The 21,546-nt window shown below is 39.2% G+C and overlaps 1 protein-coding gene across 9 annotated transcripts in view; it reads left to right on the forward strand.

Annotated features, from left to right (window-relative positions):
• Positions 1-21,546, forward strand: part of DYNC2H1 (dynein cytoplasmic 2 heavy chain 1) — a 347,574-nt gene that overhangs the window by 143,907 nt on the left and 182,121 nt on the right. For 3 of the 9 annotated variants that reach the window (XM_043579184.1, XM_043579187.1, XM_043579189.1), the window contains exons 64-71: positions 1,355-1,375; positions 2,726-2,824; positions 4,968-5,091; positions 12,921-13,084; positions 14,570-14,689; positions 15,222-15,356; positions 16,947-17,090; positions 19,680-19,790. In XM_043579184.1, the coding sequence (XP_043435119.1) occupies positions 1,355-1,375; positions 2,726-2,824; positions 4,968-5,091; positions 12,921-13,084; positions 14,570-14,689; positions 15,222-15,356; positions 16,947-17,090; positions 19,680-19,790 (918 nt within the window). Of the gene's footprint in view, positions 1-1,354; positions 1,376-2,725; positions 2,825-4,967; positions 5,092-12,920; positions 13,085-14,085; positions 14,230-14,569; positions 14,690-15,221; positions 15,357-16,946; positions 17,091-19,679; positions 19,791-21,546 lie in introns of those variants that run through there. The other 6 variants (XM_043579185.1, XM_043579191.1, XM_043579188.1 and 3 more) reach the window with 4 other exon arrangements.

A 21,546-nucleotide genomic window follows, 5' to 3' on the forward strand; every position in this document is an offset into this window, starting at 1 on the left:
TTCCTTATTCTGTAACTCCATAGCTCCAAAGGTAGCATGAACATGAAATGCTCCTTTTTAGGTAACATACTGTAGTATTACAAGATTTGTTTCGTGGGCCCAGTATTCCTTGATTATTTTGTTTGGTTAGACCTATTAATCAGCTGACTTATTTTGGCTCATTACGTGTCCGCCTTCCCAGGGGAGAGGGTGCTGACTACAGATTAAATGGTTGTGACTTTCTCAGAATTTGATTTGGCTTGTTCTCTATTTTTAAAACATTTTCTCTTGTTATATTTACTAATGTGGCACTGTAAATGTGTAGGTAAATAAATTCATTACATTGTGTAACAAGTATGTGCTTTTTATTCTATTCGTTGTTCCTTCTCCAAAGTTTTCTAATGACCTCTTCCTTTGTCAGCAATCCAAGAAGACAGTCTTTTGCAGATTTAGAAAACACACAGTTTAAGTATTATTCTTTTTTTATTCCATGAGAAGTAGGGGATGAGCATTTAGAAAAAAAGTATTTGTCACAGTAATTGTTTTTTCCTGATGATAGTAATTGAAAATACTTACTTTTGGATTCTGAATTATCTTTTATGATGAATCTAGGGAAAATTGTGAAATTAATTTTAATAATAAGCTTAGGTTTACTTTGTATTTAACATTGCCATGTTTCTTGTAGATAGATACAATTAAATGAAAAAACAAAACCATTTGGAAAAATTTGCTAGGGCAGTTAGTTGTTTTGTTGGGATGGGCTACTACAGTCAACTTTCTGTGTCAGTTGTAAAGTATTCTAGATTTAGAATAAGCTCTTGCATTTAAGGCTGTGAGTGGATAGCACGTGTCTGTGAAATCTTCTCATGTGATATAAGATCGCATAGTTAGAAGATCATGTAAGATGTTCTAAGACCTTCGAGTTTGACCTGGACTGCTTTCTAGCAGCTTGCCCTGACTTCACCTGCTCCACCATAGAATCTTGTGTGCTCTTTATTATAGAATTTTTAGGTTGTGTTTCTTTCTGGGATGTGAAGTCATGAAGGGTAAGGGTATATTTATATCTTACTAATTTCTGCATCCCTCGTATCGTTTTAACATAGTAGTTACTCCCCACGTGGTAGATGAAGGAATGGATGAGTGAATGACAGCTCAACATTTTGGGATATGTTTTACTTTCTTATGTATAGAATTTACATTTAATTATGGATCACAGACCTAAAATATACCTTAGAGATTTTGTCTAAATCTCTCTGGAGGAATATAAATAAGATTAATTCAAACCTGTAAGTACTCTTTTAAGTTCTAAAGCTTATTTTTGGTCTAAAGACATGATTTTTTGAAATATTATCTTTTTTTTTTTTAACTGCATCAGATCATTGGTTTGAAATCATGGGTAAGAACTTTTTTTTAATTTAAAATAATTGTTTTTGTGGTTGGGCAAGATCTCATAGACTTGTGACACGTTGGCTATGGAATACATAAAATCAGATCTAAAACCAAGTGTAGTATGTAAGAGATGCTTATGGGGCTGTTTTCTAACCACCTCATTTGCCAGGAATAGCACATTTATAAGATGGAGCTGGGTGCCGATCACACAGCAGTGGGCCACCTTGGGAGATCGAGATGCGGTGAGAGTAGTTCATTCTCAGTGCAGGCAGAACCAGGCTGTGTGGTTTAGAGGGACTTTTAAAACAATAGCAAAGCTGTTTTAAAGGTTGTCAGCTCTTTATTATCACCATTTCCTGGCACTTTTGAAAAAGTTTGGTAATGAATGCTGTTCGCCTAGGACAGATAGTCCCCACCCTCTGCCTTCTTGATAAGTCCCTAAAAGAACCTGTGACTTCTTAAGGGACATACCTCAGTTTGAAGTCTTCATTTCACTTGGATTTCTGTTTGTTTTCTTTTCCCGACAGCACACAACTGCATTACCTTTTTCAAATATATGTGAACATTTAAGATAAATTAGGCCAGTTGTTATTCAAATCTGATTTACTAGGTAACAATGATTATTACCTCTTAAATTTACCAAAGCTATTAATTTACGTATTTACATTTAAATTAATCCTATCTATATAATTGTCTTCCTCTCACCTGCCTAGTGGTATTGTGTGTTCAATGTATTTTCCCTAGTTTCCAGCTTTCTGTTTGGTTCAGGGTATTCTGTAATGAATTTAGTTTCTAGTTCATTAGATCTTAATCTATAAGATACATAATTTTTTCTTCTAGGATGCTCTGTCTATAGTATTAATTATATACTGCTTTATAAGAATTAATGTCTGAAACATAACCAATTATATTGCTAATTATTTCAGCAGTACTTTTATGATTAGTTCATACTTCTCTTTTAAGGTCTTTATGGCTTATTTGACCAAAGAATATATAAAGTTTGCAAATAATTTGTGTATTTTAAAAGCCACAAAGAGAGGTGCAGACGGCATCAGGTGGGGACTAGAGGTCTTGCTTGCTGTATCGTTAACACACACTTCATTACCGTGTAGTAAATAGGACTCTTCTCCATTTACTGTGGTTGCATTTAATTTTCTAATATTCCTGATAGCTATAAATTTATTAATGTAGCCTCTGTGTGCAGCTAAAACTGGCATCTTTATTTCCTCCTTATGGTTGTATATTTATGTTCTCCAAAGCCTGAAAGAAAAACCCCCTCAGTAATTGATGCATAATTTTTAGGCAATTTTTTCCACTTAATGAAAGCTTATAATTTTTTTCTTTTTTTTGAAACTAGAGTCAAGTATGCCCATTCCTTATAGACCCTTCTTCTCGAGCTACAGAGTGGTTGAAGACACATTTGAAAGACTCAAGATTGGAAGTTATTAACCAGCAGGTGTGTAGTACTTATAATTGAGCTGCTGACTAGGGATAGCATCTTATGGTAACAGAATTCTGGGTCCGTATTCACAAAACATAGGCTTACTGCTGTAACTTACCTGGCTTGGGACCTGGGGAAACAAAGATAATGATTTTAGCTTTGTTTTTCTCATTTGTAAAAACGGGAGGAGAATATTTGCTTGATTCCTCACGTGTGCTGAGCATTAATGTAAGACCTGGGAATTTACTGGTGAGTGACACATTCACCATCCCTGCCCTCAAGGAGATACCAGTCTGGTAGCTGGAGAGACTATTAAATAAGAATTCACACTAAATTACAACTAAAGACATCAGTATAGGATCCCACAGAAATGAAAGTCCCTAACTCCACTTGGAGAAAGTCTCCTGGACTTCTAGCATTCATGTGGTTTCTCTCAATGCCTCTTACTGTCTCCTGCTCCTCACCCTCACCAACAAGCATCTCCACTATGTCCAAGATTTGACATGCTGCTCAGTGAAATGTAGTCATAGTCTTTTGGGGGGAGTGACTTCTCACTGTCATATTTATCTTGCTGAGGAAATTATCTGGGGTCAGATTTTATTTTGTTTTGTTTGAAGAAGGCCTAGTGTATGATTAATTTTCTTTAAAAATTTTTTTAAACATTTTAAAAAAGATGTTAATTTTTGAGAGACAGCAAGTGGAGGAGGGGCAGAGAGATAGAGAGAGACAGAAACAGAGACAGAGAATCCTAGGCAGGCTCCATGCTATCAACATAGAGCCTGAAGTAGGGCTCAAACTCATGAACTGTGAGATCATGACCTGAGCTGAAATCAAGAGTCAGATGCTTAACCAACTGAGCCACCCAGGTGCCCCATGATTTTCATAGATATTCTTCAGGTGCTTGACCAGTTCTCTCTTTAAAACGTATTTCATTTTTAAAATGGAGGTATTTACCTGATTTGTGTGTATTAAGTATGTATGTATATGTATATATATATATATATATATATATATATGTGCGTATATATATAAAATACTATCTATATACGATATATATGTATATGTATATATATAATACTATATACAGTATATATATAAATATGTATATATATAATGCAATATATAAAATACTTTATGGACAGCTGGGAGGCTCAGTTGGTTTAAACATCCAATCCTTGATTTCAGCTCAGCTCATGGTCTCACAGTTTGTGGGATCAAGCCCCACATTGGGCTCTGCTTTGACAACATGGAACCTGTTCTGGGTATCTCTCTCTTTTTCTCCCTGCCCCTCCCCACCCACACTGTCTCTCTCTTTCTCAAAATAAACAAGTAAACATTTAAAAAGACTTTAATGCCACTTGGGTTTACAGGAGGAGACTTTAATAATTATGATTCCAAATATTTCATTTTTATAACCATAGTTGGAGGTTTAAAACTCTTTTGCTAGCTAGAAAGCCTTAAAATTCTTGCATGATTATAGATTTTTGTCCAGAGGTTGTTTTCACAAGAAAAGTTCACTAGAAGTCATCATTTGCCTTTCCTCTTCCATTCAGTGTTTGATTTTGAACATAAGCAAAAAAAAATAAAAATAAAAAAATAATTGTGCATCAAGTTGAAATTTTAAATTCTAGTAGCAGATTGAAAAATCAAGCTTTTTTTTTTTTTTTTTTTTCAATGTTTTTATTATTTTATTTTTGGGACAGAGAGAGACAGAGCATGAACAGGGGAGGGGCAGAGAGAGAGGGAAACACAGAATCGGAAACAGGCTCCAGGCTCTGAGCCATCAGCCCAGAGCCCGACGCGGGGCTCGAACTCACGGACCGCGAGATCGTGACCTGGCTGAAGTCGGACGCTTAACCGACTGCGCCACCCAGGCGCCCCGAAAAATCAAGCTTTTTTATTGTTATTGTAAAAATCTTTATTTTTTATGTGTGTTTAAATTATGAAATCTATTTGATAATCTATTTGACTCTAATGATTCATCACCAAGTACTTAAAACTAGAAACACAATCATGAATAATTTGAATTATTAACATGCGTACTAAATTTTAAAATATTTATATTATTCTTATTAACATCTTCCTTCATTATCTTTGAGGACATTTGTAAATATTAAGGTACTAAAGGAATTAATACGTATTCTTTTTATTCCCTCAGGATAGTAACTTTATCACAGCTCTCGAGCTGGCAGTGCGGTTTGGGAAAACCCTTATTATACAGGAGATTGACGGTGTAGAAGCTGTTCTCTATCCGTTATTGAGACGAGATCTGGTCGCTCAAGGTAAATATTTGACAGTTTCCACAAAATGGCTATTTTTAAAATTTCGAAAGTAATTAGCTTCATAACTAACTTTGACCTTTCTCTGTCTTGCTACCAAATCTAACCAAATGGAAACTTTTCAGGGGGAATATGAGCATGTCCTCCTAGTCTGTGGCAAGTAAATGAATTCTTGAAGTGCCTTTGCGGAGGGGGGGTGCTGTGTCGGGGTGTCCCGGGCGCTTCCGGCTGGAGTGACACGGGTGGGGGGGCGAGGGGGGCGCTGTGTTGGGGTGTCCGGGCTGCTCCCAGTTGGAGTGACTCTGGGGGGAGCTGTGTCGGGGTCTCTGGGCTGCCCCTGGCTGGAGTGACGTGGCCGGGAGGTGGGGGGGAAGGCTGAGGGGGGGGGGCGCCGTGTCGGGGTCTTCTGGAACACAGTTGGTCGGAACAGTCACACTCAGGGCTGAGATTGTTTGCAGGGAAAAGATAGAAAGCAAATCAGCAAAGAGAAAACGGACCATAAGTGAGGTCAGGAGTCCAGAAACAAGGTGCAGGCCTCTAAGTCCTCTGCCATTGGAGTCACACAGGAAGTGCTTACTCTCCCAGGACCAGGTTGTGAAATGTCATATACCAAGGAAGCTTACTGCGTACAAACTCAGACCCTAGTTTTTACTGGGGGTAATTTTTTTTTTAATGTTTGTTTATTCTTGAGAGAGACAGAGACAGAGCATGAGTGGGGGAGCGGCAGAGAGAGGGAGACAGAATCTGAAGCAGGCTCCAGGCTTGGAGCGGTCAGCACAGAGCCCTGTGCAGGGCTTGAACCCACAAACCGCAGAGCTGAAGTTGGTAGCTTAACCTATTGAGCCACCCAGATGCCCCACTGGGGTCTAAGTATGTAAGCTCATTCGGCCTGGCATGTGGCAGATTTCCGGTTTCCCCAAACAAAAACGCAAGTGTTCAGCACAAACCACATTATTTGTACAAACAGTGAAAACGCAGTGAGCCACTCTTCCACCATGTTCTGGGTAAGGTAAGAACCCTCCCCAAATCCAAATTCCCAGAATCCTCTTAGGGGCCCATCTCGTAAGCAGGATGGTGTGGGGGTGGCCCAGTCTCAGGACTGCTTTGTAGGTACCTGAGCCAGCCTTTGGCGAGTAGAAAGGAATGCATTTAAACTCGAGACCGTATTGTCCTGATTCATACCACACACATCACTGCCACTACAGCATTTATGTTCACGCCGCAAGGTTTAAATAGAAACTGGAGTCATTGGGCAAACCAGGGACAGAGCGAAAAACGCATTCATAGATCACTTGCTGTTTTGCACATCAGTGTGCTTGGGCTGCCAGTGGCTGTGTGTTGTGAAGCGAGCTTTGGTAGGGGCCCTTGTGACCTGGAGTAACCTTCGACATCAGTCTCCGGTCTCAGTTCGTCTCTTCTTTACTGGTCCTTCCTCAGATCTGTTGACCAGCTCCTGCTATTCTGTCTTAAAGGGGAGGTGGGAATGAAGCTTTAGGGCCATCTGGATTTGTCCCTTCAGCCTGTTTGGCCCTTGAAGGCTCCCTGAATCTGAGCCTCTGTCAGCTGTGACTGGTGTTGGGTGTTGGCAGTGTCCGTAGCATCATCTGAGAAGGGGTGTTGACAAGGTCCCTTGAAGTTGGATCTGGTGCAGAGTTACATATTTCACATCCTGAGCGGTTCACATTATGAACCCCTCTTCCCCCTGGCTGTGCATGGCTGTTTGGGTTAGTCTGTTTATTTCAGTATTAGGGAAAGAGAGTTCGTCTCTGCCCTTAACTTATTTTTTCTGCCTTTCTCCCAGGGTTGCACTTCACAGTAGTTGGAATCTTTTATCCTCTTTGCATATATTTCAGATTGTTGTCTTCCAGCATGTTGAGTTGCCCGTGAATTGCCATTTTGTCATCATATGTTTCCTTTGGGGACAGAGGATGGCTGTCCTAGAACCACATTAAACAGTCTGTGTCCAATTTTAGTTACATCCCCTGTCCCTAATCTAAGTATGAACTGCCTGTCTACATACTGAGGTCAGTCAGCACAGATGGTAGGATTGGAATGTACTTTTCCTCCTTACATTTATGCTGTTCAGAAATCCCTTCAAATGTGTACTGATGGAAAAGAAGGGCAAGGGACAGCTCCTCTTCAGATTCTCGTTGTTTTTACTTCCGGAGTCACGCGTGCCTCGTGACTCTGCCCAAGCAGAAGGTCCATGTGCCAGTTTGCAGTTGGTAAGCAACTAAAGACTGTGGACAAGCCAGCCTCTTGGAAGTTGTTGAGGGAGAGGCTGGTGTGGTGGGCAGATAGTATAAGTTTTGCTAATAACAGACGTCAAAAGCATTTTTCATTGATTGTTTCAGTCCAGTGGTTATTTCATTTCCATTTTGGGGTTGGGTCTGGATCGGGAATTATTGTAGAGATGAAAACTGAACATTCTGGTTGGCTTTTTAGTCTGGATGCTTCCTTTTAGAAGCATACGGGCATTTGTATGTACAACAGAGATGAAGTTTGTGATCAGTCGTTGTATCTGTTTCTCGTGGCTGGTTCTCCATATGGGTATGTCTCCCTGGTGGCCCAACTGGACCCAGGACCTGAACACAGCCAGACCACTGCTTCTCAAACAGGAGTGATGTTGTCCCCCAGAGGGCATTTGGCAAGGCCTGGGGACATTTTTGGTTGCAACAGTTTGGGTGGTCTATGGCAGAGACCTCTTAAAATGCTCAGGACCTCTCCTTCCAAGAAATGGTTTTCCAGCACAAATTTCCAGGAGTGTTGAAGTTGAATAATGCTAAGTTAGCTCACTCGTTCTGACTCATAAATCAACTGCACTGTTGTATTTTAGTAACTGTCACCATGGCCTTATTGCCAAGAACACTCCCTGATATTATGCTAAGTGAAATTAGTCAGAGAAAGACAAAAATCATATGACTTCACTCATATGAGGACTTTAAGAGACAAAACAGATGATCATAAGGGAAGGGAAAAAAAATAATATAAAAACAGGGAGGGGGACAAAACAGAAGAGACTCATAAATATGGAGAGCGAACTGAGGGTTACTGGAGGGGTTGTGGGAGGAGGGATGGGCTGAATGGGTAAGGGGCACTAAGGAATCTACTCCTGAAATCATTGTTGCACTATATGCTAACTAATTTGGTTGTAAATTTAAAAAAATAAAAAATAAAATTAAAAAAAAAAACAAAAAAACCCCGAATGCTCCCTGAAGTCAGCTCATTGGACAGGATCCTCACTGCTCTGGATTCCCAGAAATTTTGTCTATGGATAGTGTATGGGCTGTAGCATGCCTTTGGATTTTCTTATGTGAGATTGCAGACGTCTGTAATGCTGTGCATCTGAAGGACACCGGGTCAAAGGCAGCAGTGTTTTACACTTGCTCAGATTTCTTCCAAAGTTGCCTTTTGCAGTTTTGCAGGAGCAGCCTTTCAAAACCAGCCACACGTTTGTTGACCAGATACATAGGCTTTTGTAAAAATTCCAGGAATGAAAGATGCTGCTTATAGTAGGCCAAGAAAGGAATCGTTATTCTCTCTCTTTGTATATGGTAGTTATAGAGACAGCAGTTTATTCTTAACTTGCTTGGGCAGTGTCGCTTTGGTTATTTGATTGGCAGGGTTTTGTATTTGTCCTCACTTAAGTCCTATTCATCTTTAGTCATTTGGGCTTGGATGGTATTGAATACAATGTGGGCAGTTCTGTTGGTGGAGACCATTACCAAAAGGTTATCCATATAATAGGATGTTTGGGCCCATAGGACAGTTGACATGGTACTTTGGATTTATCTAGCTCAGATGATGATAAATTTCTGGAGAGTTTGGGCCTGTGGGGGTATACTGTATACAGTGTCCATATCTGTTATAAATGTTGATGAAACCAAACCAAACAGTATTCTCGAACGTGGATCAGGATTGGAACTGAGATACTGAACAAATAAATTGGGACTTTCCCTGGAAAGAGAGCAGGCAACCAAATTTTGTGCTTATTCCTAGTCATTCTGTCTCCATAGTTCTCTAAAGTACAGTAAAGATTTTGTGTCCAGAAGAAAAAAAATTAACTTTATTCTCTACTCCATAGGCTAACTCCAGTGTAAGTCAAGACTTGATGCAGTTGAGACTGTGTTGGGCATTATGATATAGGGCTTATACATAAGGGTCCTTTTGGGACAATGAACCATTTCCTTTGGGCATTTTTTTAAAATTCTGTATCAAAATAATACATGCCTAGTTGACAAAATCAAATAGTGCAGAATGGCAGCTGAGTTCCGTTCCTCCCCTCCTCATGACTAGTTCTACTTACCAGAGAAGACCAGTTATTTTTCAATTTTAACATTTTATTAAAATATACACATGCATGTGTACAGTTTATGCATTTTTACAAACAGAATACACCTTTGTAAGCGTTCAGATCAAGACATAGACCTGTGTCTGCACCCCAGAAGCCCCCTATTTGGCCGCCCTCCTCAGTGAGGATGACCACGGGCCTGACGTGCAGCAGGATGGATAATTTTGCTTGCATTCTCACGCTGCGTCAACGGGAAAGAAGGAGCGAGGCCCTGAGTCCCATCGCACTGGCCTGGCTCTTGTGGCCTGGCTGTGCTGTTGTCCTGGTGCACGTGCCTCGTTCCACAGCACCAACATCCCATGGCTCCTCCTGTGACCGTCCTCATGTCTAGGCGCAGAATCAAGGGTACTCCCCGTACCAGAAAAATAACCAGACATCTTCGTCTCCCAGCTAATTTGGTGACTTCTGATTTTTTTTTAACCATTTATAACGTAGTCCCCCTCCATTTCTCTCATCTCCTAGATAAACGTTATTAAGATACCAGTCACAGAATTGGCTGCTGTTTCTGATAGCATCCGTTCCCCAGCAAACCACACTTCCCTTGAACCGTCTTTCAGTCGCCTAACATAAGCCCCAGTCCTGTAACAGGTGGCCAATACCCTCTTGCCAAGACAGCACGTTTTCTTAGGATGATCTGTCTTTGGTTGCAGATTGGCAGCAAATGTGAGCTGAGGACCTTTAAGCACTGGATTTATTTTGTATGTTTGTGTCCTATAATTTGTGTGTATGTCAGGCTTGCTAAAGTTCTGTGTATTTTCAAACATTTGTTCATTTCATCCAAATTGTCAAATGTTTTGGTGTATTTTTTACATAATGTTCTCATAACTTTGTAATTTCAGTTGGCTTTGTAATGATGTCTCCTTGTTTCTTGACATTAATAATTTTTTTTCTTTTTTTTCCTCCATTAGTCTTTGATAAGTGTTTATCAGTTTTACTAATCTTTTCGAAATACCAACTTTTAATGTTGTCAGTGTTTTTCATTGTATTTTTAAAAATTTTTTTTTAACGTTTATTTATTTTTGAGACACAGAGAGACAGAGCATGAACGGGGGAAGGGCAGAGAGAGAGGGAGACACAGAATCAGAAGCAGGCTCCAGGCTCTGAGCCATCAGCCCAGAGCCTGACGCGGGGCTCGAACTCACGGGCTGTGAGATCGTAACCTGAGCCGAAGTCGGACGCTTAGCCAACTGAGCCACCCAGGCGCCCCTCATTGTATTTTTAAACTGGGTCTTTGCTCTTCATTATTTCATTCCTGTTACTGCCTTAGATTTCCTTTGGTGGTTTTTTTGATAGATTCTTGAGATGAAATTCAAAATATTGATATTCAATCTGTTTTTTAATATATGCATTTATGTCTGTAAATTTCCCTCTCAGCCCTTTGTCAGCTTCGTACCATAAGTTTTGACTTCTTCTTTGATTCGTCAGATTACTTGGCTCTTTTGTTGTTATATAATTTCCAGGTAGTTGGAGTTTTTTTAGATTCCTTTTTTGTTGTTGATTTTCAGCATAACTCTTTCATGGCCAAGGAGCTTACTCTGAACTACTCACTTGTTTACCTCCTGTTGAAGCTTTCTCTGTGATTGGACATTGGTTAATTTTCATGTGTGTTCCATGTACAAATGAAAATTATGTGAAATTTGCTCTTCGTTTAAATTTTTTTCTAAAGTCAGTTAAGTTTATTAGTTGTAGTGTTATCTGCTATATTTTGTTTTTTTCTATGATTTGTTGAGAGATTTCTTAAAGGCTCTATGATTTTGAATTTGTTTCGTTTTTATATAGTTTCTTCAGTTTTTGCTTTAAGTATTTTGAAGCTGTGTTTCAGGATACATACATATTTGAAAATGTGATATTTTCCTGTTTGGATTCTTTTCTTTACCATTATGAAACGTCCTTCCTTTTCTTCAGAAGTGTATCAGGTTTTAGAGTCTGATATTAGAATGGTTACAATATTTTGGGAGGCTAGTTTTTGTACTACTTTCACTTCTTTTATTTATTCTTTTACTTTCAATTTTCTGTTGGTCTTGTTTCTAAAGGGTGCCTCTCATTAGCAGTTTGTCGTTTGGTTTTGCATTTTCAGTCACCACGCTGCCCTAATATGTCATGTAAGTCAATGCAGCTGACCTTGTCATAGAATACCTGATACAGTTTTCTAATTGACATGATTTTTTTTGTTGTTAAAACATTTTCTGTATATTTTTAATGGTCATCCTGCATATAACAATATATATCTTGGACTTACCATTTTAATACAAATAAATACTTTGCCACTTCTCTCCTGTGCACTTTAACGCCACGTATCCCCTGCCTGTCTTTGCATTATCTCTATGGCCCACGTGATAATTATTGTTCTTCAAGTCCGTACGTCCACACATTTATCCTTTCTACTTCTCTGAAATTCTGCCAGCATTTCATTATCTTGTTTCCAGCGAGGTTGTTTTTCTTTTTCTACATTTTACTTCCAGTGTAGTTAACATCCAGTGTTGTGTTAGCGTCAGACTGCGATGTCCTGACTCCGCACTCTGCCCGTTGGCTGTCAGCCGGTGCTCCTGGTGGTGGGAGTGCTCTTAGTGCCCATCTCAGTTATGTGGCTTCTGTCTGAACTGTTTCCTTTTGTGCTTCATTGAGTGAAGGTCCACTGGAAACAAACTTCTTTTATTTTTGAAGGATATTTTTTTTTCTGCCTGACATGGAACTTGGGGTTGGTTTTTATTTTCTTTAGCACTTTTGGGTTTTTATTCCTTCGTCTTCTAGTTTATGTCATTCCTGTTGAGAGGTCACCTGCTGAGTTTATTCTTGCTCTTTTGTAAGTGAAGTGCCATTTTTCTCTAGATGCTTTAGAATTTTTCTTGGTCATTGGTTTTCAGTGGTTTGATTATGATGTCCTTCAGACTGGTTTTCTTTTCATTTATCCTGCTTAAATTACCTTGAACCATTCCAGTGAATGTAGAAGTATTTCATTGATCTTTTAAATTTGGGTTTCTCTGATAATGACTCTGGTTCAACATTGTTTTGATAGATTTTTGGACAGAGGTAGACCATTCTCCATAAAGTGCTCATTGAATTATTTTCATATTAACTTGAAGTTTTTAAGTAAAAAATTTAAATCTATTCTGAGGTTCTCAAAAATTCTGTCCAGTATTTTTCTTAACCTTTGAAAATCTTTGAAAACATGTATTTTGTTCTTAAAAATAAATTAGTTGTAAAATTAAAATTGTAAGTTATGGTATAATTGTTGATTCATTCCACTGTACATGATGTATAATGGATATCATTGTTTATCCCTATTTGTATAAGAGCTGATTTATAGGGCATTCTGGTTAATAGTCTCTTGGGTAGCCTGTTGCTGTTTCATACTCTACTGAAAAGCCTATAAACTACCAACTATTTAGAAATACCAGAAAATATACATTATACTTTTTAATGTCATGTAGCAAAAGATAGAATACTGAAGCCAACTGATAATTTCATTTTTAAAACATAGGACCACGTTACGTGGTACAAATAGGTGACAAAATTATCGACTACAATGAAGAATTCCGCCTTTTCTTGTCAACAAGAAACCCCAACCCCTTCATCCCGCCGGACGCAGCTGCCATCGTTACGGAGGTTAACTTCACCACCACTAGAAGTGGATTGCGAGGCCAGGTGCGTGCAGGTGGGCGGTGCGCCGCCTGGGACATCTTCTGTAGCTCTGTGAATACATGATTCCTTGTTGGAGTCTGTCTCGAGAAGCTGATGAGCATGTAAACTTCAGGAAACACCTTGAAAATGTATTTGTGAGTTAGAGTAGTAAAGCATTCAGGTTTCCTTTATCCTTTGCATGAGACACTTGTCGTTAACATCAAGCTGCTGCCTTTGGTTTTATGGCCGGTTTCCGTCGTGTGTAGTGGAATTGAAGAGAAAGAAGGATCATAGACTAAGATCAGCTACTTTTTCTTTTTTAATGGTGAAAACTGAGGTTTCACTGTGAAAATTGCATTTCATTGACTTACTTGGCTAGGGGAGCAAGGGTGTCTGATTCCTCATGTGACATTTTTTCCCCACTAGAATATAGGCGTCTTTGAATTCCCTGCATCTGTGTATGACTTACTGCACTTCAGAATATTTTATGAATCTCAGAGTGAGTTTTTATATCTAGATTTTTATTTACAGAGTTCCTTCCTCACTCTCTTTTTAAAGACATTGTGCCTGTTGACTTGTTAATCTTTTTTAAAGTTTATTTGTTTATTTTTAGACAGAGGGCATCAGCGGAGTAGGGGCAGAGAGAGGGGGAGAGAGTAGAGTAGGGACAGAGAGAGAGAATCCCAAGCAGATTCCACACTGATTCCACACTGACAGCACAGAGCCCGTCTCAGGGCTCAAATCCATGAACCGTGAGATCATGACCTGAGCCGAAGTCGGACGCTTAACCGACTGAGCCACTCAGGCGCCCCGACGTTGCTTTGTAAAAATAACTTTATTAAGATTCAATTCACATATCATACAATTCATCGATTTAAAGTGTACAATTCAGTGTTTTTTACTTACTTTTTAAAAAAGTTTTTATTTTTTTAGTGGACTTGAGGGTTTATGGTAACTCTATGTCTAATATTTTGAAGGACAAACTGTTCCAAAGTGACTGCACTCTTTTACTTTTCCACCAACAGTGTGTGACGATTCTCCTTTCTCCCCATCTGGCCAACATCTGTCTTATTAATTGTAGCCATCCTAGTGGACCTGAAATGGTATCTCATTGCAATTTTGATGACACAGTCTTTTAAGGAAGTTATTTTTTAATTTCTTTATATGAATGCTTACCATTAAAAAACTAGTTTCCATGTTTTTTATATATTTAATCTAATTTTATAAGTTTAGAACTAAGAATTACATATTGATAAGTAATACAATTACTTACAGGTGTCCTGTAATATTTAATACTTTATTGAGCAGTGTAACTATTTTGCCTCTTTTTCTGGTCAGAAATAATTGTGAAGTGTCTCATGTTTAACTCGAAAGAATCAAATGAGGTACATAATATAATAATTATTGTGATATTTGGTCAAACATAAGACCTGTGTGTGGGAAGTTTGTTTTGTTTGAACTTCATCACTAGAATAATTTTGATTTAAAACAAAAAAATTTTTTTTTAAGCTTTTGGCTTTAACTATTCAGCATGAGAAACCTGACCTAGAGGAACAGAAAACAAAACTGTTACAACAGGAAGAAGATAAGAAAATACAGTTAGCCAAGCTTGAGGAATCTCTTTTAGAGGTAAGATATAGTTATTCAGGAAACTTTCTTGTATTACATTTTTAATGAATATAATTAGCAGTATTTTTTAATAGTGCCTTCAGCATGTTTTTGGTTGTGTCAGGGATGTGAATATATATCTTAAAATCAGACTTCAAAGAGAAAAAAGTAGGTATCTTGGGATACAAGATCTTAAGGAGTAATAGTAATGTGTAAGACAAGTGATTTTTATGTATTACTGTCTTTTTATTGCATTATTTCACTAATATTTATTGCATGCTCCGAATTTCGAATGGCATTAAAATGCAGCATGAAATTATTATGATTTATTCTGTACCTTTAAGTAGTTTTTATTAGATTGCTAAAATTAATACATATGCGTGTAGTGTATCATGATTTACTGTACCATTCTTATAAACTATAAAATGTTGAATTTCTTTTAAAATAATGTAAGTTTTCATAAAAACCATCAAATTAATGGTAGCTAATATGGGCTTCTTTTATTTTAATACGTATAACACTATTCATGTTACTTTGTTAATTTTTGCTACAGACTCTTGCCACATCTCAAGGGAATATTTTGGAAAATAAAGATTTGATTGAATCTCTGAATCAGACGAAAGCAAGCAGTGCACTTATTCAAGAGTCACTTAAAGAATCTTACAGACTCCAGATTTCTCTTGACCAAGTAATTATTTCCTTTCTTTTGTGGTCTTCTATCATGTTTTCTTCACCTTTTATGTTAATCTGATTAAAAAGTGTTGAATGAGGACCTGAGGGGAATGACGATTACAAAATAGAAAGCACTTCAAAGCCCCGGAGCCTTGGGGGTGCTCCTTCCTGCCCCAGAGGGGCTGGTGTGGTGCCTGCGGCATCAATAATACGCGCCGCTGCCTTCTGCTGATTTCTGGCGTCACACTGGCTCACGTTCTGCAGCTCCAGTCTGTACTGAAGTTGAAAATTAATGTTTACAAATAGCCAACTTTGCCATTCCCGGAGCTTTTTAAAATTAAAGCATGTTTAGTATATTAATTGAGAGTTTTCAGGTGTTTTTTCCACTAACAACATTTTTCTTCCCTACTCATCTTGGACCCCATGATTGTGATGATCTGAACTATTTTCTTGTAAATGCTCAAATTGCTTTTTGGCTTATTCTTTTGATAGTTCCTTTTGCCAAATTCTAACCCAAATCCGTAACATAAATATATCCTGTCTTCTCCTGCCTTCTAGTGATTGAACTTTGCTTGAGGAAAAACACCCCCAAACAGATGTATGTGACTGTGAATCTCCAGGCTCCAGCCTGACCACAGCTCTCAGGGACATCCTTTAATTCTTTGCCAGTCATCTCAGTGACCTTTTCACGTTTCCTTGGAGTACTTTTCAGCCCTTGCTCAAATTGTACCCTTACATATCGTTACTTTTTAAGTCTTTTCTTACAGGAAGGGCTCTTTGGAAACCAAAGCACGAACAGATTTACAGCCCGATTCTCATCCAGCCACCTCGTTTTCTGTCCCAGGGCTAAGCTCGGCAGATGTTACACCTGTCATTTCTGATCTTACCACACAAGGGTTTTGGACTTTCTGACCTTCTCTTTCTGAACAGGCGTTGCTGAGTCACACACATAATTTTACTAATACCGTATTTGTAATCCTGGTGCTCGGATCAGAATGACAGTGCCATGGAGAACCTCCTCAGAGTCCCATTCAGAGCCTAGAGGCCATTTAATCACCCTTTACTTTCTGTCAGAGCGAAGGTCCCCATGGACACTGGCTTGTTCTGTGCTTATGTCCAACAGTGCTAGGTGCTTTTTGGTATTTGGTGTGGACACCTGTAGACTGTCTGGTCCGTCCATCTGCACACACATGTGATTCACAGCTGTAACTTTCCTCTCCTGCAGGGATTGTAGCACGGTGCCCTTTTTATTACTATGCTGGTTCTCTTTTGGAATGTACACTCTTGTCACTTAATTTCTGATCACAACTGTGTGGCCTGTCTTCGTACCCTTTCCCTAATGTAGGTGCTGGTGGTCCTCATTCCGATCCACCGTGAGCCACTTCTACCTCTGTAGGCGATTTTAATTGGAGAGGCAGATAATTATCTAAATACGTTGCCCTCTGTTCTATAAAAATAAGAAAAACTGGGCCCTATTGTTCCTGTTAGTTATAAAATTGGTCCTCTTCCTTGGTTGTCCGGGGGGGCTCACATGGGTGCGGCAGTCTGTGGGTGGCAGTAAGGCGCTACTGCTGAGGTGTTTTCCTGCCCCGCCTGTGGTCCGCAGGAGCGGGATGCGTACCTTCCCCTGGCTGAGAGCGCCAGCAAGATGTTCTTCATCATCTCCGACTTGGCCAAAATTAACAACATGTACCGTTTCAGTTTGGCTGCATTTCTCCGACTATTCCAGCGGGCTCTGCACAACAAACAGGTACACTTTTGCTTGCCCCGTAGCTGATACTGAATAGGAGAGATCACTTTACTACGTACTTAATTTGTAACAGTAATTTCCTGAGAAAACTTGTTTAGAATTACGTTTTAGAAGACCCCACGTAACAATTTTAAGCCATATTTAAAGAAACGGGCTCCTTAGTGTATTTTATGTTCTTACAAACTACCCCAGTGTGACACTCCTTTGAATGGAAATGTTTTAAATTCTGAGTACAAATTAACATGTAATAGAGTATCATTAAAAATGGTAGAAAGAGAAATTGTCTACATAATCTCCTCACTTGGAGAAAAGAACATTGAACATTTCATACACGTTTCATACACGTTCGTCATTTGAGGCTTTGCTACATTCCAGGGATTGTTCTAGTTATCGGGGCTGCAGAAGTGTATGCTACGTAACAAGTGTATGTGCTCGTAGAAGGAAGGGAACGTGAATGGATATAGGTTGTTTTAACCCACAGGTATCACATGGTCTTGAAAGTAAGTGTCAGTATATCACAGACAACTTTCACGTCATATACAGGAACCTGCGGTCTTTTTGAGAAATGGTGAGGCTGTACAGTACTTCGTGTAACCAGGTGCTGTATGGACACTGTCTGCTTATCTGTGCTGAATAGCATATTACCCCAGTCTTGGTGGTGTTTTTCTTCTGCTCGTGGATCCTGTGGGGAATTTGGTCAGGGTGGAGCAGAGATGGCTTATCTCTTTCACCATGTTTGGGGCCTCAGGTGGGACTGGAGGGGGAGACAGGGAGTCTTTACTGGCAAATCTGGTGCCTGGGGCTGGTGGGAGGGCTGCTGACTGACGTACCGTCTCTGCTGGGCTTCCTCACTGCGGGGAGCAGTGCGTTCCTGGTGGGACATCTGGGGGACCAACGTGTGTCTTCTGCTCGGTAAGGCAGAACCTTCACGACCTGGCCCCGGGTGGGTGTCCCTCATGCTGTGTTGTGTGTGGTGGAAGCTGTCACAAACCTGCCTGTGGTCAGGAGGAGTGACAAAGAATCTGGCCATGTTTTAAGACAGCTATAGAAACTTGTGGTTTTTCTCTTTTCCATTGTTTTCCTTCTCTCGTTTTTCCCCTGGGTAAATTCCTAGACACGGACGACTGGCACAAAAGTGCACGTTTGTGAGCCGTTACACAGTTGCCATCTCCCTACCTGTGGAAGCACGTGCCATTGGTGCAGTAGACTGAGGCAGCAACAGTGTCCTTTTCAGTCTCTTAACCAACAATGGATTATATAGATCTTTGAATAATTTTTCATTAAAAGTTTCTCATAAATTACTTAGAAAGTATGCAAGTATAGGTTTGTTTTAGATGTTTCTTTATCCTTTAGTCAAAAAATAATCACATTAAAAGTGAGTTCACTAGTATGAGAACTGGTAACTAGGTTAGCAGTTCTGACTAAACCCAAAGAGATCATTGGTTATTCTGTGCTCCTTACAAAAGTGTGTAGCCCAGCGTCTCCTCGGTAACCGCACTTCTTCAGTAGCATGGTTATCGAATACCACTGACCTGTGTGTGTGTGTGTGTGTGTGTGTGTGTGTGTGCGTGCATGTTTGAATTTACTTTAAAAAGCAATAGAATCTTGAAGATGTAGAGTAAAAAACTTGATTTCCAGTGTCTTGGAAATGCATTAAATCTTGTAGTGGGGTCTCTCAGTGGATCCAGGGGTCCATTTCACATGTGACCTTTGTTAATAGTGAAACGAAGACGATGTCTGCCACGTGAACCAGAAACAATGAGCTGCCTCAGAACATGCTGCTAACAAGGCCCGAAACCGAGGTCTGACGGATTTGAGCGCTGGTTCATTAGTTTTGTACCAGTTTCACACATTGCACGGCTTATCCTGGATATCTTTCTCTAAACTGTTAAAATTACTTTACTAGGCTTTTTCCTTGTCCATTAAAATCACAAGGAAGGGAGGAAGTTAAGCCTAAATATTATACCAAAATTGAAGTTTTCAAGGCATGTGGGCTGCAAATGCTCCCTGAGGTGACATGAAAAATCACATGACACTTAGAGAAAGACCAGCCTTGACATCCTTCTTCTCCTCTTGAGTTGTCAAAGGAAATCACCATTAGTGGTATTTCTCAAATCATGGCAATCCTGTACAATGGAAGTACAGAAACAGATAAAAAAAAAACAAAAACAAAAAAACTACAGGTGGTATGATTTCTAAACAGCATCAACATCAGTGTTCGTGTTCATCGTTAGTTAACGCGAAGACCATGGTTTAAGATCGTTTAGGTTCTTATATTGAGGATGAGAAAATTGTGGTCACACCGTTTCAGGACTTGATTGATAATTATAATGTGAGTAATGAAATGTGTTTAACCCCTACGAAAGCAGTACTTTTAATGCCATTAGGTATCAGAGTGGTATGGTCAAATTCAATTCATACTGTATTATTGGAAATAATTATTTAGTCCCTGTATTATTTAGTCCCTTAAGTTGATTGACAAAGATAATTATTCTAGAATCAGCTTTGAGTCTGGAGGAACATTTTATAAGTGTGATTAAGCTATGGGGTATCATTTAACTGTTTATAAATTTTTTAATGGTTTTTCAGTTTTCAAATTGTAATCTACAGGATTCCGAAAGTACAGAACGGAGAATCCAGTCTCTTATCAGCTCATTAAAACATATGGTCTATGAATATATATGCCGTTGTCTGTTTAAGGTAAGAAATATTATTTTTTCATGTATAAAATACTACCTGAACTTGTATTTAATACAGTCTTACAGTGAAATTGTGGAATCCTTTCCCAACTGGAAACATATTGAAATAGGCCTTTCTGATATTTTCCCAGAGTAACATTCATTGCTACGTGGGGCGTCTTCTGGCTTTCTGGGATGTGGTAGGAGAATGACGAGTGCGGAGGGTTATCTCCCTTCCTTCTGAACGAGCCCGTAGCTGCCGCAGGACCTTGTGATGAGTCATCTCCTAGCTCGGGTCTCTCCGCCTCAGTACTGCTGACATTTTGGACCACGTTTGTCATGGGGTCTGTTGTGTGGCACTGTGTCTACACAGCTGTTGCAATCAGAAATCTCTCTTGAAATTGCTTGGGGGCAAACTTGGTTTCTCTTCCTGGAACCTGATCCTGAGACATGAACGTCATAGACATCTTCATATTAAAAGGGCCCCAAGGAATAGAAAATGAAACATATTTTAGAAAATTAGGAATGTTGTAGAAAACACAGAGGCTTTGTACTTTAAGATTTTTTTTTCAAGTGTCAGTTTTTGGGTATTGGTTGAGATATGTTGAGGAAGGGCTTTGTAAAGACAATTAAGTGAGAGAAATAGAGTTGTTATGGCACAGTTATATAGCATTCTCAGAAAATCTTGAAAAAGATCTAGTTACTACATTCTGTAGAAAGGGATAGTAATTTTTATGATTAGAGTGATAATGTTGATGATCTTTACTGGAGACTGAATAAATCTTTCAAATTCCAAGGGCTGTTACCGGAAGGTGAGAGTTACAGCTGGGCATTTCTGCAGTTTTTCCTTAATGAGAACCGTGGAGATTTCTCTTCAGGTGTCTGTACAGTGTATGTGTATTCTAGGTGCCGTTCAAAGAATCACCTGTTTGGCCCTGAGTTTTAACTTGTACACACGACAAATTATAAGCAGATGACGTCAAAGTCCGTTTGGTCACTAATATGTTAGGGTTCTAGGTCTGAGGATGACACAGCAGTAGAGTTTCATCGATCCTTGATCTCACGTCTCTAACGTGTACTATATATTAGCTCACATGATACTTAAAAACTGTTAGTACACGAACTGAAACGTATTTTCTTGAAGAGTTTCCAACTTGGTGGACCTATAGAGAAAACGCTCGGTCGCTCCTGCCTGCGGTCGCTGCGTTAGACTTGGCCTGTCCCACGCTCAATCGGCTCCGTACGGTCCCTGTCCTTTCTCTTCACGTGCACATGTACACCTAGCTGACGTTTTCAGTTTTCCTTGGTAGGTGTTTTCTTCTGTTGCCTCTCTTCTCATGCGACGGGTCCTCAGGATCTTGTCATGAGTATAAATATGTTAACCTCGTTATTCTTAGCGTGTGTATTCTGTAATGTGGCTCATCCTAGTTTATCTGCTACTGTCTTGGTGGATTGAGGTCTCTCCTTCCTTGCATCCTTTTCAACCCTGGATGTTATCAGTCTTTCTATTTTTTGTCCAGTTATGGTTTGTAAATATTTCCTGCCTCTGAATTTTTATTAAATGTCTGTTTTTACTGTCCTCCCTTATTTGCCCCATCTGTTTGTTTTCTTGGTATTTTAAAGAATAGGCTTTGCTTTACAGAACAAATCTACTTGATGGTAATTGTTTTATATTTTATTTTTTAATCATTGGATTTATTTTTTGATTTCTGTGTTAGTGAATTTTCATGGTTAGTTTTTTAATGTAGTTTTAATATTTATTTTCTAGTGAATATATT

The sequence above is a fragment of the Prionailurus bengalensis genome, chromosome D1 (assembly GCF_016509475.1).
Source record: "Prionailurus bengalensis isolate Pbe53 chromosome D1, Fcat_Pben_1.1_paternal_pri, whole genome shotgun sequence".
Classification (NCBI taxonomy): domain Eukaryota; kingdom Metazoa; phylum Chordata; class Mammalia; order Carnivora; family Felidae; genus Prionailurus; species Prionailurus bengalensis.